Genomic DNA, 20,202 nt, shown 5'->3' with positions numbered 1-20,202 from the left:
AATATTTCTGACTGTCTGAGGCAAAATTTCCCAGATACAAATCGAATCCTTTCGGGACCTTGTGAATCGGAATCGAATCGATTCTAGAAATCAGTGACGATACCCAGCCCTGCACATTCCCTCTTACTGAAGAATGCCAAATAGGCCTTCACTTAAACTCTTTAACAGCAATGCAACCTATGAAAAATGGGCTTTTTTGGAATGTCCTTTAATTCTTAGATTTTATTTTGTAACTTTGAAAGGAGCCTTGTTTTTACTGTAGGAAACTTTTCAAATAGTGCTATTTGTGAACTTAAGAGCTTGAAAAAAAGAAAAGTTTCACCTCTCATCCAAGAGGCTTCTTCAGTTCTAAAAACAAAAGGTGGAGAGTCCCAGGGATTTAGGCTACAGCCACACTAGACCGGATAGATTTGAAAACGGCGTTTTTGTAGTCGTTTTCACAGAGTTGTGGGTCCACATTGAAACGGCTGAAAACGCTTACGTTCCAGTACTGCGCATGCGTGAAACGCAAGATGATTCGGCCTGCCTAATTTCTGTCTGCCGTTTATTTACTTTCCGGCTCGTTGAAACGTGTCGGCAAAATGTCGAGGAAAAGCACCGAGTTTTTTAAATGGACTAACAATGAGGTGGAGTTGTTGCTGCGAGTAACACAAAAGTACAAAGTTGCAAAAGCAAGTGAGAATTAAAGAATTTGAAGAAAGCATGTACAAACTGATATTAATCTTTAATAGGGCTGTCAAAATTGAGAGCAAACAAAACAACTGCTGTATAATGCCCTCCACTATCTTAGTTTAATTTGTCACATGACTGACTAAAATGTGTCATCGTTTTCGAAAGTCTCCGTTTTCGCTGTCCACACTGCAACGCGAAAGCACCATCTTCAAATGTATTTGTTTTTGAGAGCGTTTTCCTTCGGGGAAGAAATTCGCCATCTCAGTGTGGACGGGAGGCCAAAACGGAGAGAAAACGATGCGTTTTCAAACAAAAACACATTAGTGTGGACGTAGCCTTAATCCCTAGTATGGGCTTTCCCCTTAGAAGGAGGTCGTTGGGACCACTGTTGATTATGTGTGTCATTCCACGAGCCAAGGTGTGACAAAAGGTGTAGGTCATTATCATTACTTGGGGTTAAAGGTGAAATCAGTGTGAGTACATGGCCCATCTTATCATGTGACTTGTTGAGGTCACCTAAAGTGAGGTGTGAGTGGATTGTAGGTGGCAGACAGCTGATGGCCTCTTTCACTCCTCCAAAACCATTGGTCTTCCCGGTCCAGTATGTGAACATTGGCATCATTCAAAGAGTGACATTCATCTTTTAGCTGCAGATGTACCGTCGAGGTGACTCTCCTGTGTTGTGCCATGTGTTTGTGGAGTGGCTGTTTTGGTTTTCTAATGTAGAGGTCTGAGTGCTCCTCATTGCACAGCACAGCGTGCACTCAGACACTCAGTGTCTGAGTTTTTTCCTTGGGATGAACCAGGTTTTGTCTAAGTGTGGCTGGGACTGAAGTGCACTGAGATGCTGGGGTTGGAGAACATTCTCCTGTTTCCTCTAATAAACTTGGTACATAAGGGATGACAATGTTGTTCCATCAGTCATCGCCTTTCTCCCTAGTTGATGTCTGATCTTCTTTCCTGTGTATCTTTGGTAATTTGATGAAGGCCCAGTTGGGACAACCACATGTTTTAAGAGCTTTATTTACGTGTGTCTTCCTTCTCTTTCCATCTGTGCCTTAGAGGGAACGTTGGTAGGGTGTGGTGTAGGGTCCTGTTCAACCCAAGTTTGTGTTTCAGTGGGTGATGGGAGTCGATGAGTATGCATGAGAGGGTTTCCAGTGACTTAAAGAAGTCCATTTTTTCCCTTCATTTTTAAGCTCTTTAGACAACCATGACTTGGATGACTGGGAATGTACACAAACCCATTATTAATGAAATCCTCCTAGCTCACCACTAGGGGGAGTTAGATGGATAAATAAGAGAAGGTGCTGACTTGAAGTAATGGATGGATACACATGGATGAACATTTCTGCAGAAGCACTCGTAATGATAAAAACAACAAATTAACTTTGGCAACATGAAGACAGATAATCTCAGGAGATGCCAGAATGACCTTTTTCACCCCACAACATCAGGCATCAAAACACCACCTACCTGATAAGAACTAGACATCTTAAATGTGACAGGCTTATTGGTATAACGTGAATGTACGATTAACATTTGCAGAACTGTTGTAGGCAATAAGAAAACCTGACACATGGGCTTGAATATTGCTGTCTAACAGAGAATAAAAGTTACTCGGGCTCATCAAGCGATTCTTGTTTTCTTCATTCAGATGGCAGAAAATGGCGTCCTCCATCAGCGCCGCTTTGGTCAAGCTGGCTGACTTGGACAGCTGTATTGACTCCAAAGAAATATGGAGGGGAAGCCTGCTTATCAGAGAGAAGAAGGTAAGGGTTGCTGGGGTAACTTCTGGAGATGGTGCACATTTTCAGACTAGTGATGTACTCAGATGTGCACAGGACAGTTGTGTGAATGAGCTGAATATTTTAAACAAAAGAACTGAAGAAACGGAGTCGGAGATCTATCCAATCACTGAATAAATATCAAATTGCTGTTATTATCAACTTCTTGAAATTGCAGGACACTGCCTCACCACAGTCAGAATTTGGAAAAGTGAAACTGCTGAAGCTATTTAACAAAACACAGCTCCAAAAAAATTGGTCACAATTCTCGCTTGGTGGTCAAAGTTTGAGACGGAAATGGATATGAGCAAAAATTTTAACTTTAATTTACATCACATATTCCATAAACTCCCCAGTAATACAAGTTTTTGGTTAAAAACTCCCCAAAGAAAAAAAACAAAAAACTTTGTAATTTTTACTGCAGCAGCTGCATAGCAGGTCTTTATAACTGTGGTGGGCCAAAAGGGCCAACTTACTATTGAGACGGAGGATTTTAATAAAGATTCTGTGGATGCTGTAAACCTCAGCTGTTTGTCAGTTACAGGAAAGCGGAGACCTCTAGGAAAATGTGTCTGTGGATGCTGTTTTGCTTACCAAAGAGAGGACTGTGAAGTCTTGTGTCTGTATACACTTGCTTGGATGTAATTGTTCCAAACCTAGCAATGTGGGTGTAATTGATGGTTTCAAAGGAGCAATGAAGGGAAAAAAGCTGTTTGGTAGGTACAGGCTGTTGAGGGAATGAACATCTTTTGTTTTAACCACTGTGTATGTGAGACTTTGTGTGTCTGTGTTTGCAATTTCTGGACAAATACTGTTGTGGGCCGGAGAAAAAGCCGTGTCCTTTTGAACTTTCCAGCTTGCTTGTCCTGGGCTTTTTATTACGAACACATCCTCCTCTGTCACATCAAACCTCTGCATGTCCTCCTTCACAACATCCATGAACCTCCACTGAGGGCTTCGTCTTTTCTTTCTGCTGGACAGCTCCATCTCCAGCATCCTTTGTCCAATACATCCACTATCCCTGCTCTGCACAAATGCAAAACATCTCTGCCTCACATCATGCTGAATGAATCTGGAAAATTACTGGAGGTCATTAAAGGGTCATGGGAAAAGGCACCGTCCTACTGGCATTGACCTGGCAGAGCTGAACTAGCTGGTATCAGTTCAGCCCAGCTTGGCCCACTTTGACCCATTAAACCCCCCTCCTATCAAGTTTTTTTTTTTTTTTTTTTTTTATTTTACTGGGGCATGAAGCTTATTGAAGCCAAGTGTTAAAGAAGATTGCTGGAAATAATGAATCAATAAACATAAATTATAGCTTTATGGTGCAGTTTGTCAAATTTCTTTTGGCTGTCATATTCTTGACAGTTTTCCCTTCTCCTTGTCATGCTCATACAGTAGCCACTTGCTACTCACGAGGTAGGCCCACCATAATGCACACCTTACTTTATGATCCTTTTGACTTTTTAACTGCACCTGTCATTTAACTGAACATCATGTTGTTTCAGAAAGACTTGAAAGTAGCAGCTGAGACCATAAACACATCAGCAAAGTGTTTATGGAGGTCATAAATTGAGTGATATAAAGTGTATAAAGAAGCGACTAGCTGGCCATTAGAAAGAAAGCAGACTGAGATTCGATGGGGAAGAACTTCAACATCAATTTGAACAACTCTGCCTTGCTTTTGTGAAATAGAACAGGTTCCTCCAGTTTGGGCCAATAATCTCATGAATAGCATTTTAAAGAGTGAAGGTTATTGTAGCATCGCATTGATGCTAATTCTGAAACGAGGGTTTCACAGTCATGTGGATGTGGTGTTTAGGTGTCCTTATATTTGCTTGTTTCCATGCATTTCCTGCTTTCCTACAAAGTAACTGTTTTGGCGTCAAAGTAACCAGGCTGAGGTGATGTGACAGCATTTTTTTTTTTCTGTTCCTACTCTGGAGATTACTTCAGGCACACTTGGTTTTTTTTGTCTTTAAGTGAAAACTCTGGCAGGTGCTGTTCTTTCATGGCCCTCTGGGGAGAATCAGCAATCTGTTTCACTGTGAGGTTTCCTTGCATGTCTCGTACTGATGGTGTTTTTTTTGTTTGGTTTTTTTTTTTTTTTTTTTTTTTTTTTTAGAAATCTGGGTGAGACTTTCAGGTCTTATTTTATGATTTTAAACACTGATCGGCTGAAAATATAGATCTTGTCTTTCTTGAAACGGCTCAAAGTAGTGTCTTTGTGTTTTAGTATGTGTGGGATTTTTTGTTTTGTTTTTTTAATATTATAAAATGAAGGTGCAGTGTTGGTGACAGGCACAAGTCTGATATTTCTGAGATAGGAAATATTTTTAAGAACTAAACTGTATTTTTTTTAGTTTCTATTTTTTTTCATTACTGTATGTTTTTCAGTTTGGACCTTAATGTTGGGAAAACTCTGCTTCTAATCTTTAAGTGAAAATATTAAAAACAGAAAAAACAAAATTGAAAATGGTTTATATAACCTTTATAAAATGACATCTCTCATCTAGAGCCTCTACTATAGACTGTATGTAAAAGCTGGACACGGACACTGGGCCATCGACCATGGTTCAGTGAAGTTGAGCTGAGCGATTTTGCTGTCACCATCTTGGTATTTTCAAACTGCATGTGACAAGTAAGAGGCAGATCTGAGAATCTGAGGAGCACAACGCAGGCTTGCCCTGAAGAAGCTACTTTATCAGCCTTGTTAACTCTACTGGGGGTCATCTTTCGTAAAGGGAACATTATCTTGTTCACTTTATAAAAGAAAGACGTTGCCAAGGCTTCAGTCACATGGGCCAAGGGACCCATTGGCGACCCCCTGACAGCCACCGATTGCTATGGAAAAAATATGAATGACCTGACTGGTTTATGAGTGCGAGTGGTTGCTGGAGGATGATGACAGTTGCTAGATGAAAACCAGTTGTAAAGATGTATTAGGTTCTGCACTGAAAACCTCCTTGTGTTTGCTTTCATTGCTACCATTGCCATGGTCATTCATCATTTGCATTCGAAACTCTGCCTTTCGAAACTTGTCGGTGGTAGTGGTAAGGCACAGCTTTCAGTTTAGAGGTGACTGTTCTCTATTTCCTGTGGGAAACCAAGGACATTTGCAATCTCAAGGACATTTTTTTTTGGGGCACCAACTGATTTCATCCAGAATCATACAGCACCCTCCAGGAGCCACTGGCCAAACTGTCATGGAATAAACAATTAAATGAATAACTTTGCTGAGGCGATCACAGAACAATCTCTAGGACTGTGTAATGGACTGGAAGTCCCATAACCTTTTATACACCCAGACTTTCAAATTTTTATTTTTTAATTTTTTAAATTGAAACCAGAGGACTTAGAAAGAGTGCAGGTTTGGGGCACTCCTGCATTGTCCTCACTTTTAAGACTGGGAAGCTTTGACTATCTTTTGTGTACAGTCTGTGACCCTAACAGTAAAGTGTATAGACACCGTATGTTAGATTATCAACCAATGTGCTCCAAGTATGGTGCTCTAAGGCAGGCTCGCAGCGTCTCCTTCACTAAAGTGACCTTTTCTGAGTTGCTGCCCTCTGAACGAGTGAGTTCTAGAGACACTCAGTAAAAGCTTCAAGGTTTGGAGAAGCCAAACAAAGGAAAATTCCCAAAAGAATAAACCCTTCTCTGAGAGCAGCCAACACCATTTTACTCCCATTTGATACAGTTATGATGTCTCTATATGTGTTTGTGTACACGTAACTCCAAAGGGCACAGCTATGCCGAGTTATTTTTGAGATATTATTCAGACAAACACTGAAGCTGTAGCATTTATTAAAATGCACTGATGTCAAACAGTTTGCATTTCTCTGTTGTAGGTTGTACAAATGTTTCTAACTGCATATACACTGACTGTGTCATGTATTATTTTTCTCCTCAGTGTGTGTCAGAACTCCGCTTTGATGGTTTTTCTCTGCATCAGATATCAGAGTCTGGTCTTTTGGAAGCTCCACACATGACCACTGACCACAAACTGCAGTCTGAGGTGAGCTCTGACTCCTAAGTTTCATTGGACCTTTTGTTAAATTGAACTTGAGATGACCTCAAACCAAACTTTGGAAGCATTTCACAGTTAATCAAAACAAGGCTGTCCTTTGGTGCTCAAGTTTTTGACAGCCAGCTCAGTAATCAGTTAACTATTTTCTCTGACTTTGTTTTCCAGAAAGTCAAATTAGTCCTTGTTGTGTCCTCCAACAAAGATTTAGTGCCCAGCTTGCGAGCAGCTGCTCACAGCAGCAGTCTTCCACCAGAGTGCTGTAGGGTGTGCACTTGATCCAAACTTTGTCAGTGAGAACGTCTTATATTAAGAATTGTAATGCAGCTTGAGAAAAGACTACTCTCTGTGTGTGTTTGTGCAAACTTCAGGGTAAAGTTTTGGCAGAGCAGATAATAGCCCAGTTTGTATTACTGTAGAGCCAGTCTTGCTTTCAAGCCGTCCAGTAGAACGAACCCCCCACTGTCTATTTCCAAATGAGAAGCGTCACGTCCTGGTTGACCTTTATTCACACTGTGCAACCTGTGACAGATGATCCATCAGTCAGATAAATCAAATGTATTTTATAAGCCAAATTATTGCCAACCTTTTATGTACGTATGACCTTGCCACCAGAAAATGACACAGAAATAAAGATTTATTATCTCATTGAGGCAGGCCAGTGGTGAAGGCTTCTTCCATGGGAAATCTTTTTCCTGCTTTGCAGTCTGATTTTTTTAATATATAATTTGTAGAGTATTTTTAATGGAGTTATATCACTCGGCACTCACTCTCCGGAACTGAGAAGCTGTTACTGAGCTGTCAGCTCATCTCGATGTCTCCATCCACTCTGAGTCTAGCCTCAGTTAATGTCTGTGTGTCAGAACTGTTGATTGTACATGACAGATATGAGTTCATGCCAAAACTTTAAACTGGTATTCACATAAATATCATGTTTGTGTTCTCTGACAATATATTTAACGCAGTGTTTACAGAACTCTTAATTTTATTAATATGCTATCAGTAAATATTAATAAGCCACATGTATAAACTGCAGGCTATATACAACGTCTGCTTCCAGCTCACTGTTATCACAAATGACAAAAAGCTTAGACTTGTTTTTCATATACAGTCGTATATAATAGATAGAAAATAAAACTGGGAATCTTTTGGCATTTTTTAGCCTCATTAGCAGCACGCAGCACACTGTGATGGTAAAAATCTCCAGAACTATCTAATGGATTGCCATTTGGTTTAGACATTGCTGGTCTGCTTGGAAAGACCCACTGTGATCCTGCTTTAAATAGCTGGGGGGCTGCACACTCACCGGCCAAAGGTTGCAGACTTGTCAGAAACTCTGCAAAATAATAAGAAAAGAGGAAAATGCAGGCAGAGAGTAGGATATCAGCAGAAGGGATGATTATAGGGGATGTTGATAGGAGTAACTTTTTTCAAATAAATATATACATGTTTATTTAATGTGGAATCCAGTGTAGTATACCTTTTTAATTTAGGTAGGTAGTCTTGGTTATGACCATATTTGTGAAGCTAATAAAATTCGTGCCAGCCTGTGCCATACTGTGTATCAGCCAAATATCACGGATGAGTTTGATTCTCAGTGACCCCGACCTCAAGGACAAAGTCGTAGTCAAAGAGCAATTTTTCTGAAAATCTTGTAAATGCAATAACTTGAGAACGAAGCGGCATAGGAGGTTCAAATTGATACCATAGGTACAGTTCGGTCCATAAATATGTGGATATCAAAAACATTTTTCTAATGTTGTAATTTTATAATTTTCTGGTAGAGGTTGATCTTGGTTTTGTCTGTCCAAGAATTTTTTTCCAGAACTGTGACGGCATTTTTAGATGTTTTTTTCTTTTAGCAATGTCCAATCTAGCGTTTCTATTCTTGAGGCTTATGAGTGGCTTGCAACTTGCAATGAAACCTCTATATTTACTTTTATGCAGTCTTCTCTTTATGCTAGACTAGGATATGGGCACGCCTACCTCCTGGAAAGTGTTGTTCACTCTGTTTGTGCAGTTTACGGATGGCTTGTTTCACCTGCTCCTTCTACTGCATGTTGTCTGTTCACAGCAAAGCCTTCCACCACACCTCAAATCAACGCCCGGCATTTTATCTGATTAATTGATAATGACATAATGAAGGAATTGCCCACATCTGCCCATGAAATAGCCTTTGAGTCAACTGTCCAATTTCATTTGGTCTCTTGTAAAGAGAGGGTGGCACATCTTAAGGAACTAATCCCTTCATCCATTTGTAATGTGGATACCCTCAAATAAACACTGAGAGTCTACGCATTATGTCCATGTCCATAAATGGAATAGGTTTCAATAAAGAGGTAAAAACTTGTCAGTGTCCAAATATATATGGACCTAACTGTATGTCTACAAAAAATCTTGGCCGACAAGTTTTCCGAAAATCTTTTGAATGCAATAACTTGAAAACAGAGTTATCTTGGATTAACAAATTGATACCACAGATGAATCTACTAAACCTCTCAGACGAGTTTAGAAAACAACAATTTATCATAGTTACATTAATCTACCCGATTTCGTGGTAAGAACAGGTGTGTTTGAAGCTTCCTACTTATACCAAAAAAGTACTTTGGAGTCCAGTATTGCACATAAACTGATCTGAACTGGAACCCGTATGCCAAGAACTGTCATCTACTTCATCACAAGAGAATACTGAAGAAATAAAAGCATTTCTGATGTTTCACTTACAAACAGCCGGGCCTTGTGGGATGAAAACATAAAACATGTCTAAAGATTTTCTGGATGTATATGTAATATTTAATAGCTCATCTGGTTAATTACTCTAGGAACTCAGCTTTCAGTGTCATTTTCATGGCATATAAGATAAAAGCTAACATGTTATCGAGTTGAGGAGAATATTAGTCCCAAAACCCTTTGGTCATAAAGGAATGTCCAACTCTAGTTCTTACTATAATAATGGCAATCACAGAAAGTGGCAGTATTCTCAGTGGTTTATATCTATGATGGTTTTATTATTTCTTATTCCTGGTTCTTACTCAGCCATTTGCCTTTAAATTGATATGGTGAATAAAGTCACTAAGGCTCATACCCTATTAAGATCTACTGAGACCTGGGAATGATGTGTTATACAACTTGTATTTACAGGGGATTTGTGCCAGTGCATCGGCCACCAACACCAGTTGTGCCTTTTAGAGTTTTATTTATCTCTAAGAGCAGAACTGTAATGTGATGAACTTTCACTAACATTTAGAATCTGAGGTTGTGGCTTTGGCCAAGTGTGTGTTCTGCTACTTGTTGTCTATAGTTTAAAGAACCACATTTACAGACAGTGTATTCTGTACTAAACATGATGGTATTATATTACATTGTAAAGCTTTGTTGTGAGTTTTCTTATGTAGATTAATACATGCAATAATGAAAACTCATCGATTAGCTGATAATGTCTATACTTACACAATCGGAGTACCTTTAACATTCATTGGATTAGCAGTAAAGACAGTTTCAAAGTTTTCTGATCTACTCATTAAAGAAAAATAGTCTTGTTTTAATGAGTCTTAACATTATAATATTACAATACATGTTCTGTGTTATACATGTATAATATCTGTAACCACTGTCTGCTATGTGAGTTTGTGTTTGGCACCAGATACTATGTGTGTTGTTGTGTTCGCTTATTGTTCAGTTTAAGCAGAGTTTGAGAGTTTGTCTGTGCATGCTGCTCATTTATGCGTCTATGGAGAATGAGAGTGAATGTGTGTGGGTTTCATCAGATCTTTATACAGAGAAGCAGATGGCAGTGATTGTTTTGGCACACAATTAAAAAAAACAGCTCTGAGGACAGCAAAACTATCACATCTCCACACTGCTGGGATAAATGACTGTGCAGCGACTTGTACTCAGACAAACACACTAAACTAGGTTCAGACAGAAACTATTAGTTAGACCTCCTCACTGTCAGGAGTAAGTGACATTATAATTACTAGCACTCAGTGAAGGGAGAGGCCACAGAATTGACTTTTCATTTTCTTGATACCAGCCCTCATGTAACTGAAACTATAACATTAAAAACACATTTGAATTAACAGTCAAAAAAGACACGCTTAAAGTGTCGTTGAATGGAAAGGGAGTCCTCTTAGTGGAACATTTTTGCAATTATCATTAACTTTAAAAATATTGTTGAACAAAATGTAATATTACCGTTATCATAGACTAAAAGGTAGACTTTTTGCCTGCTGTATATTCTGGATGCATCTGGGTAGAGAGCACCAATAATCTAAGTAATTGCAAATCTATTTCACTCATTTCAAACAACATGGAAGTAAATGCACCAAAACCATTTCTATTCTGTAAGTGTATCATCCAGAGAGCTGTACTGTATATCAGGAAAAATGCTATTAGTGAATTTTCTCAGGCATTTCCGTCTGCCCTACAGCATATTAAAATAACAACTTTTAATCTCTTTAAGTGACGTTTTAAAGAGAGCATCAACCCTGTTTGTCAAGACAGGGAAAGGGCTTCACATTGCATTGTCTTTGGGGTTTTAAAGCATTCAAACATTCAGACCTTTAGACTTTGTTCGCTCCCACACAGCTTATCCTGCAGTGGAAGTTGGTTGGTAAGTGGTGGAGACCTCCTTTGAGTTTTTGCCAGTAACAAACAAGCAGGAACACTTGTTGAGGGCTAATGTACTAAAGTTTTACAGTAGACATTTTGCTTTTTTTTTTTTACCTCTTCATCTTATTTTACTGATTTGATATATATTTGTTTGTTGTTGAACTTATTGAACCAGCAGGAACATGTGAGAGATTTATTTATATCCAAGAGGTGTTTATGCCATGTCAGCGTATGTCAGGAAACAACCTTATACTTCCTCCTCCCACCACTTTTGAACTGCTTGTTGACAGTCTTTATGCACGGGTGTTAGAATATACAAAAAAGTGGTTACTGATGTGAATACAGTGAGTGGGTGAGTGATATTTTATGGAAAAAAAATCTAATGTTAGAAGTCAGTCACCCAACCACAAAGTCAAACACACGGGGGTTCTACTAGGTATGCCCATATCTAGTCTTTGTTTAAAGGACTGAATATTCTCAAGCTTCCGATGAGGCGTTTTTCTCCGAAGCTGTTGAGAAGTTGTGGGTTGGATAGCGTCTTCCTTTCTCAACAGCACTGCTTGTTTTCCCTGAAGAGCGGAAAAAGCTACATCATTACATTTAGCAGCACCTAGCTGAGAATTTGCATGAATCAGTTTCCCATATGTCTGATAAAGTTGTGGGTTCAGTCACAGCGATTTTATCTCTATGTTTTGTCTAAATTGTTGCTAAATATACGATTAGTCATTGTTAGGCAGTGAAGGAGTCTGTGCCTTCACAGAAAACCTGTTATAGCTCAGAGCAGAGCTGTCTAATGAACAATAGAGCTCAGTCAGACAAAATCAGATTTATACGAATGATGTTCAATGTCATATTATGACTGCTGAAGCGTGCAGTCTTAAACTCTTACAAAGTGTGCTTTCAAGTGAACATAATGAGGACAGTTGAATATTGGAGGTCTTAATAATCTCTCTTCAGGTCACTGCGTTAGTCAGAGGCTTCACTGAACTGAACAAGGGATTTATAAATGTTTCCAGCTTTCTTAAGCTCTAATTTTGACCCAAGATCATTTAAATCTTCATGTAGATTAGACTTAAAAAAAAGTTTGACATTCAATAAATTATGAGACTGCCAATTCCAGTGAAATTCAATCAGGGTTTATAAACAAGAGATGTCGCGTCAGAATTGTGTTCAATGTCAGTCTTTGCACATTAAATCATGACAAAACCTAAAGGTGTATCGAGGCCCCTCCTCACTTCTAGCAAAATATGGCATTGATAGAACAACGGCAGTAGTCAGGTGTTAGTGTTGTTTTTAATGTTTATGATAATCTTGGGGAATTTTGTTTAAGGATTATTTTTTTTATATGAGGGATATGTGATGGGTTAAACCAGAGGTGTCAAACATAAGGCCCGGGTGCCGTAATTGGCCTGGCAACGACTGGACAGCGTTGGAAAATTTAAAGGAGTTGACAGATTTTGATCTTTTAACTGTATTTTCATAGATTTTGGTGCTTTTCCCATTGATAAAGACCTCCACCCCATTTCCAGTCATATTACACCAAAGTACAAGGACATTTTTTGTGAATTAAAGAAAACTTTATACTTTAAATTTATAATTACATGACAGACATTTCTGTGTCCGCAATGATCTACCAGTCGCTTTTCTATATGTTTATCGTGTAATTTCACTGGTCTCGCCCACTTCACATCAGAGTGGGCTGTATGTGGCCCACAGTGTAAAATGAGTTTGACATCGCTGATTTAAATGGAGTTGAAGGCTGTACTCTGTGAAAAATATGATCTATTTTAATCATGTTGTCTTTTCTGTTTCTTTTCTTGATTCATTTGCAGGTCTTTCATTACTATGCGCCAGTTTTAGATTTGGTTCAGCTGGTTAATCTGTCAGACCTGCCAAGCTTCCTGATCTCCAGCGCCCAGTTTGAACTGTATCCTTATTTTAAAGTGTCTGTATCTGTGTGTTTGTATGAATGCTTAAAAATAAAAATAGAATATCATAACTTTTGCTTCCATCACCTGCTCAAATGAAACAGCTGCAGGATTAGGTAAGATTTTAGTATGTGTCACACACAAACAGCTTGGCTGTCAGAAACCAAAACAGTCATGGCTATTAATATACATTTTTAAAATTGTTGATAACAAAATAGCTTCCCCCCCCCATTATTTCATTGTTTTAAGACTTTTTCTGTCTTTGAAAGGTGGTTTTATAACTTTTGTGCCTCAATATTGTGCTGTTCCTTCACAAATGACAAACAGATGCCTTTCTGGGATGTCTGTGAAAGCTAAACTTTTGTTGAACCAGCTGCGATCACTGTGTGGAAAGGTACGAGTAACTTAGCTGTGCTCTTACATGTACAAAAGTCTGCTACAGAAAGATCCGCCTAACCAAAGGAGCCTGTTCATTACATTAAAGCTCTTCCAAGATCACAAATTCAGAATGTTCATGATTAATCATATATATCGATCATAAATGACGTTGGTTGGGGACTGTGTGTATGCCAATCTGCTGTATTTCTGTTTCTAGGTCGGAGCTTTGTTCAGTCTGTCCTGTGTAATCACTCCCATTGCACAGCCTGCAGCCAGCCAACTCAGCTCCCAGCGCTGGAGAGAATCTCTATCTAGGAGACCAAAGTCTTTACCAGGTAAAACTGGAGTGTCACAGTCGCTTTGGCAACAACAAAAAAGAGCTGTCTCTCCTGCAGGGAAGTACATTGGTTAGTGGGACTGTACTGGTATAGGTAATAAAGTTATAAAGTTCTCCATTGGGAAGGCTCTGAAGTGGTGCTGAATAGATATACAAGATAATGCTTGAAACAACAACAGTTTTTGGCAATGATGCACCAAGAAGAAACATTAGGATGAAATAATAGTCATACAAAATGTGAGTTATTTTTCAGTTCTGCAGTGAAGCATAGGGATGGGTATTGATAAGATTTTCACGATTCCGATTCCATTTTCGATTCTGTTTAAAAGAGCAGTTATGTCACCATGAATCTGTGGACGGGTAATATCCATATTTTGATTTATGATTTTCTGGAGTTAAATGGGAACCAAAGCATATTTTCAAACGTGTTATATGCTATAAAATACTTTTAAAAATTAGGTGAGGGAAATAAAAAATCATTTTTTCTATGTTTGAGTCACAGTAACTTTGACACAGTAACATCTGCAGTAATATTTACAGCTCTGATGACATCTCACCAGTGTTAGCTTTATTTTGACACCAAGACTATTTACACAGAGTTTGTAATTGCAGAGAAATACATTTATTTTGGTCATTTCCTTTTCAAGCAGGAAGCTCACCCTTCTTGGTATATCCTTTAGATGACTACAGAGTTTTTAATTAAATACATATTCTTTAAATATTGTTCCCTTTTAGAAAAAGTAGGATAATTAAGAAAAAACAAAACAACATTTATTATAACTCTGTCACGTAGAAAAAAACTGTGTTTTTCTGTGGTCTGTTATATAACATTAGGGGTGTAGGAATGAAAACAACCATCTCCAGAACAAAATTCGACAAATTGAAGAAGAAAAACGTCACCTGGAGAAGAAGTGCTTACAGATGGAAGCACAAAACAAACACCTGGAAGAAACACTACAGCGCCAGCCCGACATCAACATTATTAATGAGGGCTGGGGGATCAAGTTTGCTCAAGCCAGAGAGCAGATTGTATCCCTCATCAAAGAAAACAAGAAAAAGAGCGCTGAAGTTAAAGAAATGTCCGAGCAGCTTCAAGGCAGGAAAGCGACGATTGATAAAATGGAGTGGGATCTGCAATACATGGACCAAATGAATCACCTGCTCCAAAGAAAGCTTGATGAAGCTGAAGAAAAAAATAAAGAAGTCCTCCAACAGAAGGAACAACAGGACACAAAGCAAAAAGACCTGCAGCGCGAACTCCAAGGCATGCAGGAAAAGTACGGAATGGTGAAGGCAGAGTTGGAACAAACATTGGTCCAAAATAAAGACCTCCTTCAAGAGAAAGAGCAACAGAAAGAAAGACTGACAGAAGAAAAGTGCATTATCAAGGACTTTGAGAGTAAAAATCAAAAGTTGCAAGGATTCTGTGATGAACTGAAGGTCAAAACAAGTGAGCTGGAGGGAGAAAAGGAAACACTAGAAAAACGATGCTCACACATGCAGAAAAAGATTGATCACATGGCGAAAAACAACTCAGAGCTCATTAAGGGGATATTGTTGGAATTCAACAACTTGAAGCGGGAAAACACAGAAATGCAGGCCCAAAAGCAAAAACAAGACAAAACGCATGAGGACCTGCAGTGTACGCTCCGCGATATCCAGAAAAGAAATGAGCAGCTAGAAGGCCTGCACAAAGAAGATCAAGTGAGAAATGCAGACCTGCAGAAGGCAAAGCTGACACAGGAGGCAACATCCAAAGACCTCAAAGAAAAGCTTGAAGAAACACAAGCAACATTAGAACAGGTGGAACAAACATGCAAGAAACTAGAGAGGCAAAACACAGAAACCATCGATGAGTTGAGAACCCTCATCCTGGACAAAAAGGCGCTCGTGGAAAAGTCCATGAAAAAGAAGAAAAGATTCTTCAGCTTTTTCCGGTAGAGGGACAATACTGCTTCTTCAACTGATGTAGCCTCGTCTTGCTCCACCTCTGTTCACCCCCCAACCAGTCCCGGCAGTTGACTGCCCCCTCCTGAGCCTGGTTCTGCCGGAGGTTTCTGCCCGTTTAAAGGCAGTTTTTCCTCCCCACTGTCGCCAAGTGCTTGCTCAGAGGGGATTGTTGGGGTTTTCTCTCCTCTACCTTGTTTCTTTATTTACTTGTTAACTTTTTGCTCTTACTTCATTTAACCTTGTTTCGTTATTTACTTGTTAACTTTTTGAACTTACCTCTTTTAACCTTGTTTCGTTATTTACTTGTTAACTTTTTGCTCTTACCTCATTTAACCTTGTTTCGTTATTTACTTGTTAACTTTTATGAACTTACCTCATTTAACCTTGTTTCGTTATTTACTTGTTAACTTTTTGCTCTTACTTCATTTAACCTTGTTTCTTTATTTACTTGCTTGTTTAACTGTTTTTCAACTTATCTAACAAAATAAAACAGTTGAATTTATCCTTTGAGTATTGTTCATCTAATCTTTACAGAGTTTTTCCAAAACACTTTCAAACATTCAGATCTGTCTTTCATTTTCTTCTTGAAACCTCATGAACGGTGAACTAAAAACTCTGGAACATGGTTTGAAACACTGAAATTGTTTCAGCTGAAACTGGCAAAGTCATACGTGCGTGTGTGAGTGTCACAGGTGATATGGTGTCACTAGTCCGGTCATCATGTTTAGCCTCATTCACTCCAGAATTATTTAGGCCAAATCTTTAAAACAGTGTCACTGCACACACATTTCAATCACACAAACGCAGGATTAATTCTTTGCAGTATTTTATCTGATTTATTATGAGAATGTCACGCCTGATCATTTGCACCCACAACATCAAAAATGGGGGCAAAGGGGAGGAGACCACGTTTAATCGATTATAACACGAGGTCAGAAATATAAGTGCTGACATGAGTAGTGTCCACAGAAACCTCTGAATCTCAGCTAAAAACTCATGTAAACCATGTCTACAAACACCAAACAAAGCAAAGACACCAGACAGTTAAAAGAGCAGTTATGTCACCATGAATCTGTGGACAGGTAATATCCATATTTTGATTTATGATTTTCTGGAGTTAAATGGGAACCAAAGCATATTTTCAAAGGTGTTATATGCTATAAAATACTTTTAAAAATTAGGTGAGGGAAATAAAAAATCTATTTTTCTATGTTTGAGTCACAGTAACTTTTAAAGTGTTTGTGCTAATAACATCATGTACAGTAAGACAGGCATGGAGAACAGCACTGACTGGGAGAGCCTTTGAACAGATGACATACAGTTCAATTCAACATATAACACTTTATTAAGAATGAACAAGCATCTAAGTAAAATCTATTTATTTAGTCTATCATCTGTGATATTATTATGTACAATTATAATGTATTGTTCACCTCTCTTAAATAAACAGGCAGCCTTAATGTATGAAATATTCATTCATTAAAACACTAAAATTTGTCTGTTGTCTCAGTGGCTGATAGTGCCCACAGGCATCAATAGCTTGAAATAGCTTGAAGCTATTTATAATTTTTATGTTTAATGGGTGGGTGCTCACGATAAACAGATTTTGAATGAAAGCCCGGGAACTTCAGTACCACAAAAAGTGGCTATTCTCTGTGCCCATATGGATCAGTCCCTCTTATTACCATTATTCCCTTAAGCCTCAAGTTGGTTAGTTAACGATTCGATTCTTTATCGATTCTCTTATCGATTCTTTTTAAAAAAGGAGAACACTAAGTTCAATTAGCTTAGAACTTCGTTTTATATCTTCTCTTTGAACAAGATAGAAATTTAGGAGTAACATGGCCTTACAAACCCAACAGTGAGATCTTAAGAGATCCACAGCCTATGGCTCTTCAATGGGGTGTCACAGGGTCCCCAGAAAAAAAAATTGTAAATGTAAAATAATAAAATAAATATTCTTCTGTAGCAATAACAAATTATAACATAAATTATTCAGTAGCAATTACACAAGAATATCCAGTAATGTCCCTGCCTACAATTAAACACATTCACTTACCTAAAATTGGGGGCATCTGCTGTGGCAAATGGGTTCAAGCCTTTTACCACAAACTTAGTCACTGTTCGGTGACATTCGTCTATCCTGGCCTGAAAGGAGACGCTACCGGTAGACTGCAGCGAGAACTGCCAGCATCTGAGCCAGACTCTGTCTGTCTCTCTCATCATGGTCACTTAAATGCACAGTAATGGCAGGTTTTGTAATAAGGCAGATCGCGCTAACATAATATGCACTGTTAGCTGATTATTTACCTGCCGCATTAACGGAAGAGGACGTGCAAACGTTACCGCTGCTGCTGGGTTGAGATTCACGAGTCCGGAGCGGAATTAAAAACACGACATTCATTTAAGGTCATCACGCGTTTTGTGAGCAAATGCTTTTGCATAATCGTAGTGTTTCCTCCCTTAAATGAAATATCTACTTTACAAGTATTGCAAGTTGCCCTGTTGTCATCCGTTCTCGTAAAGTATAACCAAACTTTTGAGCGTTTGAGCTGCTTACGCGCCGTGTTTCCTGCCAGGTAAATGACGCTCCGCAACGTGGTGACGTCATTCGGGGCGACTGGAATCGATAAGGGAATCGTTTGCAAAAATGGCAAACAACTCCAAGGAATTGAAACAGTGGGAACCGGTTCTCAACAAGAACCGGTTTTCGATACCCATCCCTAGTGAAGCATAATAGAAAGATTAAAAAAGAAAAAAATAAACTTCTGAGAGCAGTCGATATAAGTAACAAATGCTCCTGTCTTTCTTTTCTTTTAGTGCCCGATGTTGAGGTCAAAGGTGAGAGTGCTGCCTACTTCCTGTTGGTCCAGGGCTCGGACAACGCTGAGCGTGAAGCCTGCAGGGTCAGGATGCTGCACTCAGACAGTCAAATTAATGGAGCGGCTGCCATGGCAACTGTGTCCGCATTACTGAGAGAGAAGCCTCTGTCATCATCAGGTATTTTATGTGGAAAAACTTGTAGGCGGGCGTCTGTAGCCATTTTCACAGATCCACTTCTGCACTGCACTTTCATAGGCATTAGGAAACAGATGTGCATGTAATAATATGTTTTCGACTCAGTCTGATTGGATATCACATGGCCTTTTACCTGCCTGCCATCTAGTACAAAGCTTGTGTGATGTCTAATTACACTCATGTCGGAATAGAGCATGATCCCGGGTTGCGGGGTCAGCAGCCTAAGCAGGGAAACCCACATCTCCCTCTCCCCAGTGGCACATACCTGGAACACCTCCCCCAGGAGGTGCCCAGGAGGCGTCCTTGTCAGATGCCCAAACCACCTCAACCTTTCGATGTGGAGGAGCAGCACCTCTACTCTCCCGGATGGCTGAACTTCTCAACCTATCTATACAGGAGAAGCCAGCCACCCTTTGGAGGAAGCCCATTTCTGCCGCTTGTTTCCATGATCTCGTTCTTTCGGTCACCACCCACAGCTCGTGACCATAGGTGAGGGTAGGGATGTAGATCAACTGGTAAATTGAGAGCTTCGCTTTTATACTCAGCTCTCTCTTCAATACGACTGACCGGTGCAGCGTCCGCCTCACTGCAGCCGCAGCACCAAACCGTCTGTCGATCTCCTGCTCCCTTCACCTGTCACTCGTGAACAGGACGCCGAGATACTTGAACTCCTCCACTTGGGGCAGGAACCCGTCCCTGACGGGGCACTCCACCCTTTTCTGGCTAAGGACCATGGCCTCAGATTTGGTGGAGCTGATTCCCATTCCCACCGCTTCACACTCGTCTGCGAACCGTTCCAGTGCGTGCTGGAGGCCATCACTTGATGAATCCAACAGAACCACATCATCTACGAAAAGCAGAGATGAGATTCTGACACCACCCAGGTGAAAGCCTTCCGCCACTTGGCTAAATCTATTTAGAACTATTTCATATTGCCATTGTTTTTACTGTACGTTGTTTGTAACATATAGGCATACAGGGAATGGCATATGGGGATTCTAAATATTGCAATATAGTTTGTATCCAAATATCATGTCACATTTGACCTCTGATCCCACTTTTACCTTTTACATCTGCACTACAAACTTCTTAAAGCAAAGCAAGTGAATATTGAACAAAACAAAAATTCCTTTAAAAGTAAATACTGCCCAGAGAACGAGCTGCCTTGGCACAGCTCTGTGGTCTGAGTGCTTCTTGTTATTATTAGTTCCTGTTTGCAGTGAACCCAATCATTGTCTCTTAAAAAAGGTTTCAAACATGGCTGTTCTTGGGCAGGTGGATGTATTGGATGTTTAATCATGATGGACAACATTGGGAATGGTATTTTGGGTATAGTAAGTGTGATTATAAAAAGGGTTTTAAGCAAACTTACTTGACCCTGTGAGTTCTGTGTCACAGCTTCAACTAAACAAGTGGTCAAACTGAAATAAAAAGTCTCTTAATTTCATGTCCCCTTCAGGTCTCTCCTGCCCCTTTGGGGAAGTTTTGTTCAAC

General features: G+C 39.4%; 1 protein-coding gene across 1 annotated transcript in view; it reads left to right on the top strand.

Moving 5' to 3' along the window:
- mtbp (MDM2 binding protein) overlaps positions 1-20,202 on the top strand; it is a 40,426-nt gene that overhangs the window by 3,841 nt on the left and 16,383 nt on the right. The window contains exons 7-12 of the mRNA XM_085291158.1: positions 2,330-2,444; positions 6,373-6,477; positions 12,930-13,024; positions 13,353-13,419; positions 13,621-13,738; positions 18,511-18,690. Coding sequence (XP_085147284.1) covers positions 2,330-2,444; positions 6,373-6,477; positions 12,930-13,024; positions 13,353-13,419; positions 13,621-13,738; positions 18,511-18,690 — 680 coding nt within the window. The remainder of the gene's footprint in view (positions 1-2,329; positions 2,445-6,372; positions 6,478-12,929; positions 13,025-13,352; positions 13,420-13,620; positions 13,739-18,510; positions 18,691-20,202) is intronic.

Source organism: Mchenga conophoros, linkage group LG11, assembly GCF_057382185.1.
Source record: "Mchenga conophoros isolate Kocher_MC1m ecotype Shallow Benthic linkage group LG11, M_conophoros_male_GT1.1, whole genome shotgun sequence".
In the NCBI taxonomy this organism is placed as follows: Eukaryota; Metazoa; Chordata; class Actinopteri; order Cichliformes; family Cichlidae; genus Mchenga; species Mchenga conophoros.
Note: the sequence above shows the minus strand (reverse complement) of the source record. Positions and strands in the feature narration are given on the sequence as shown.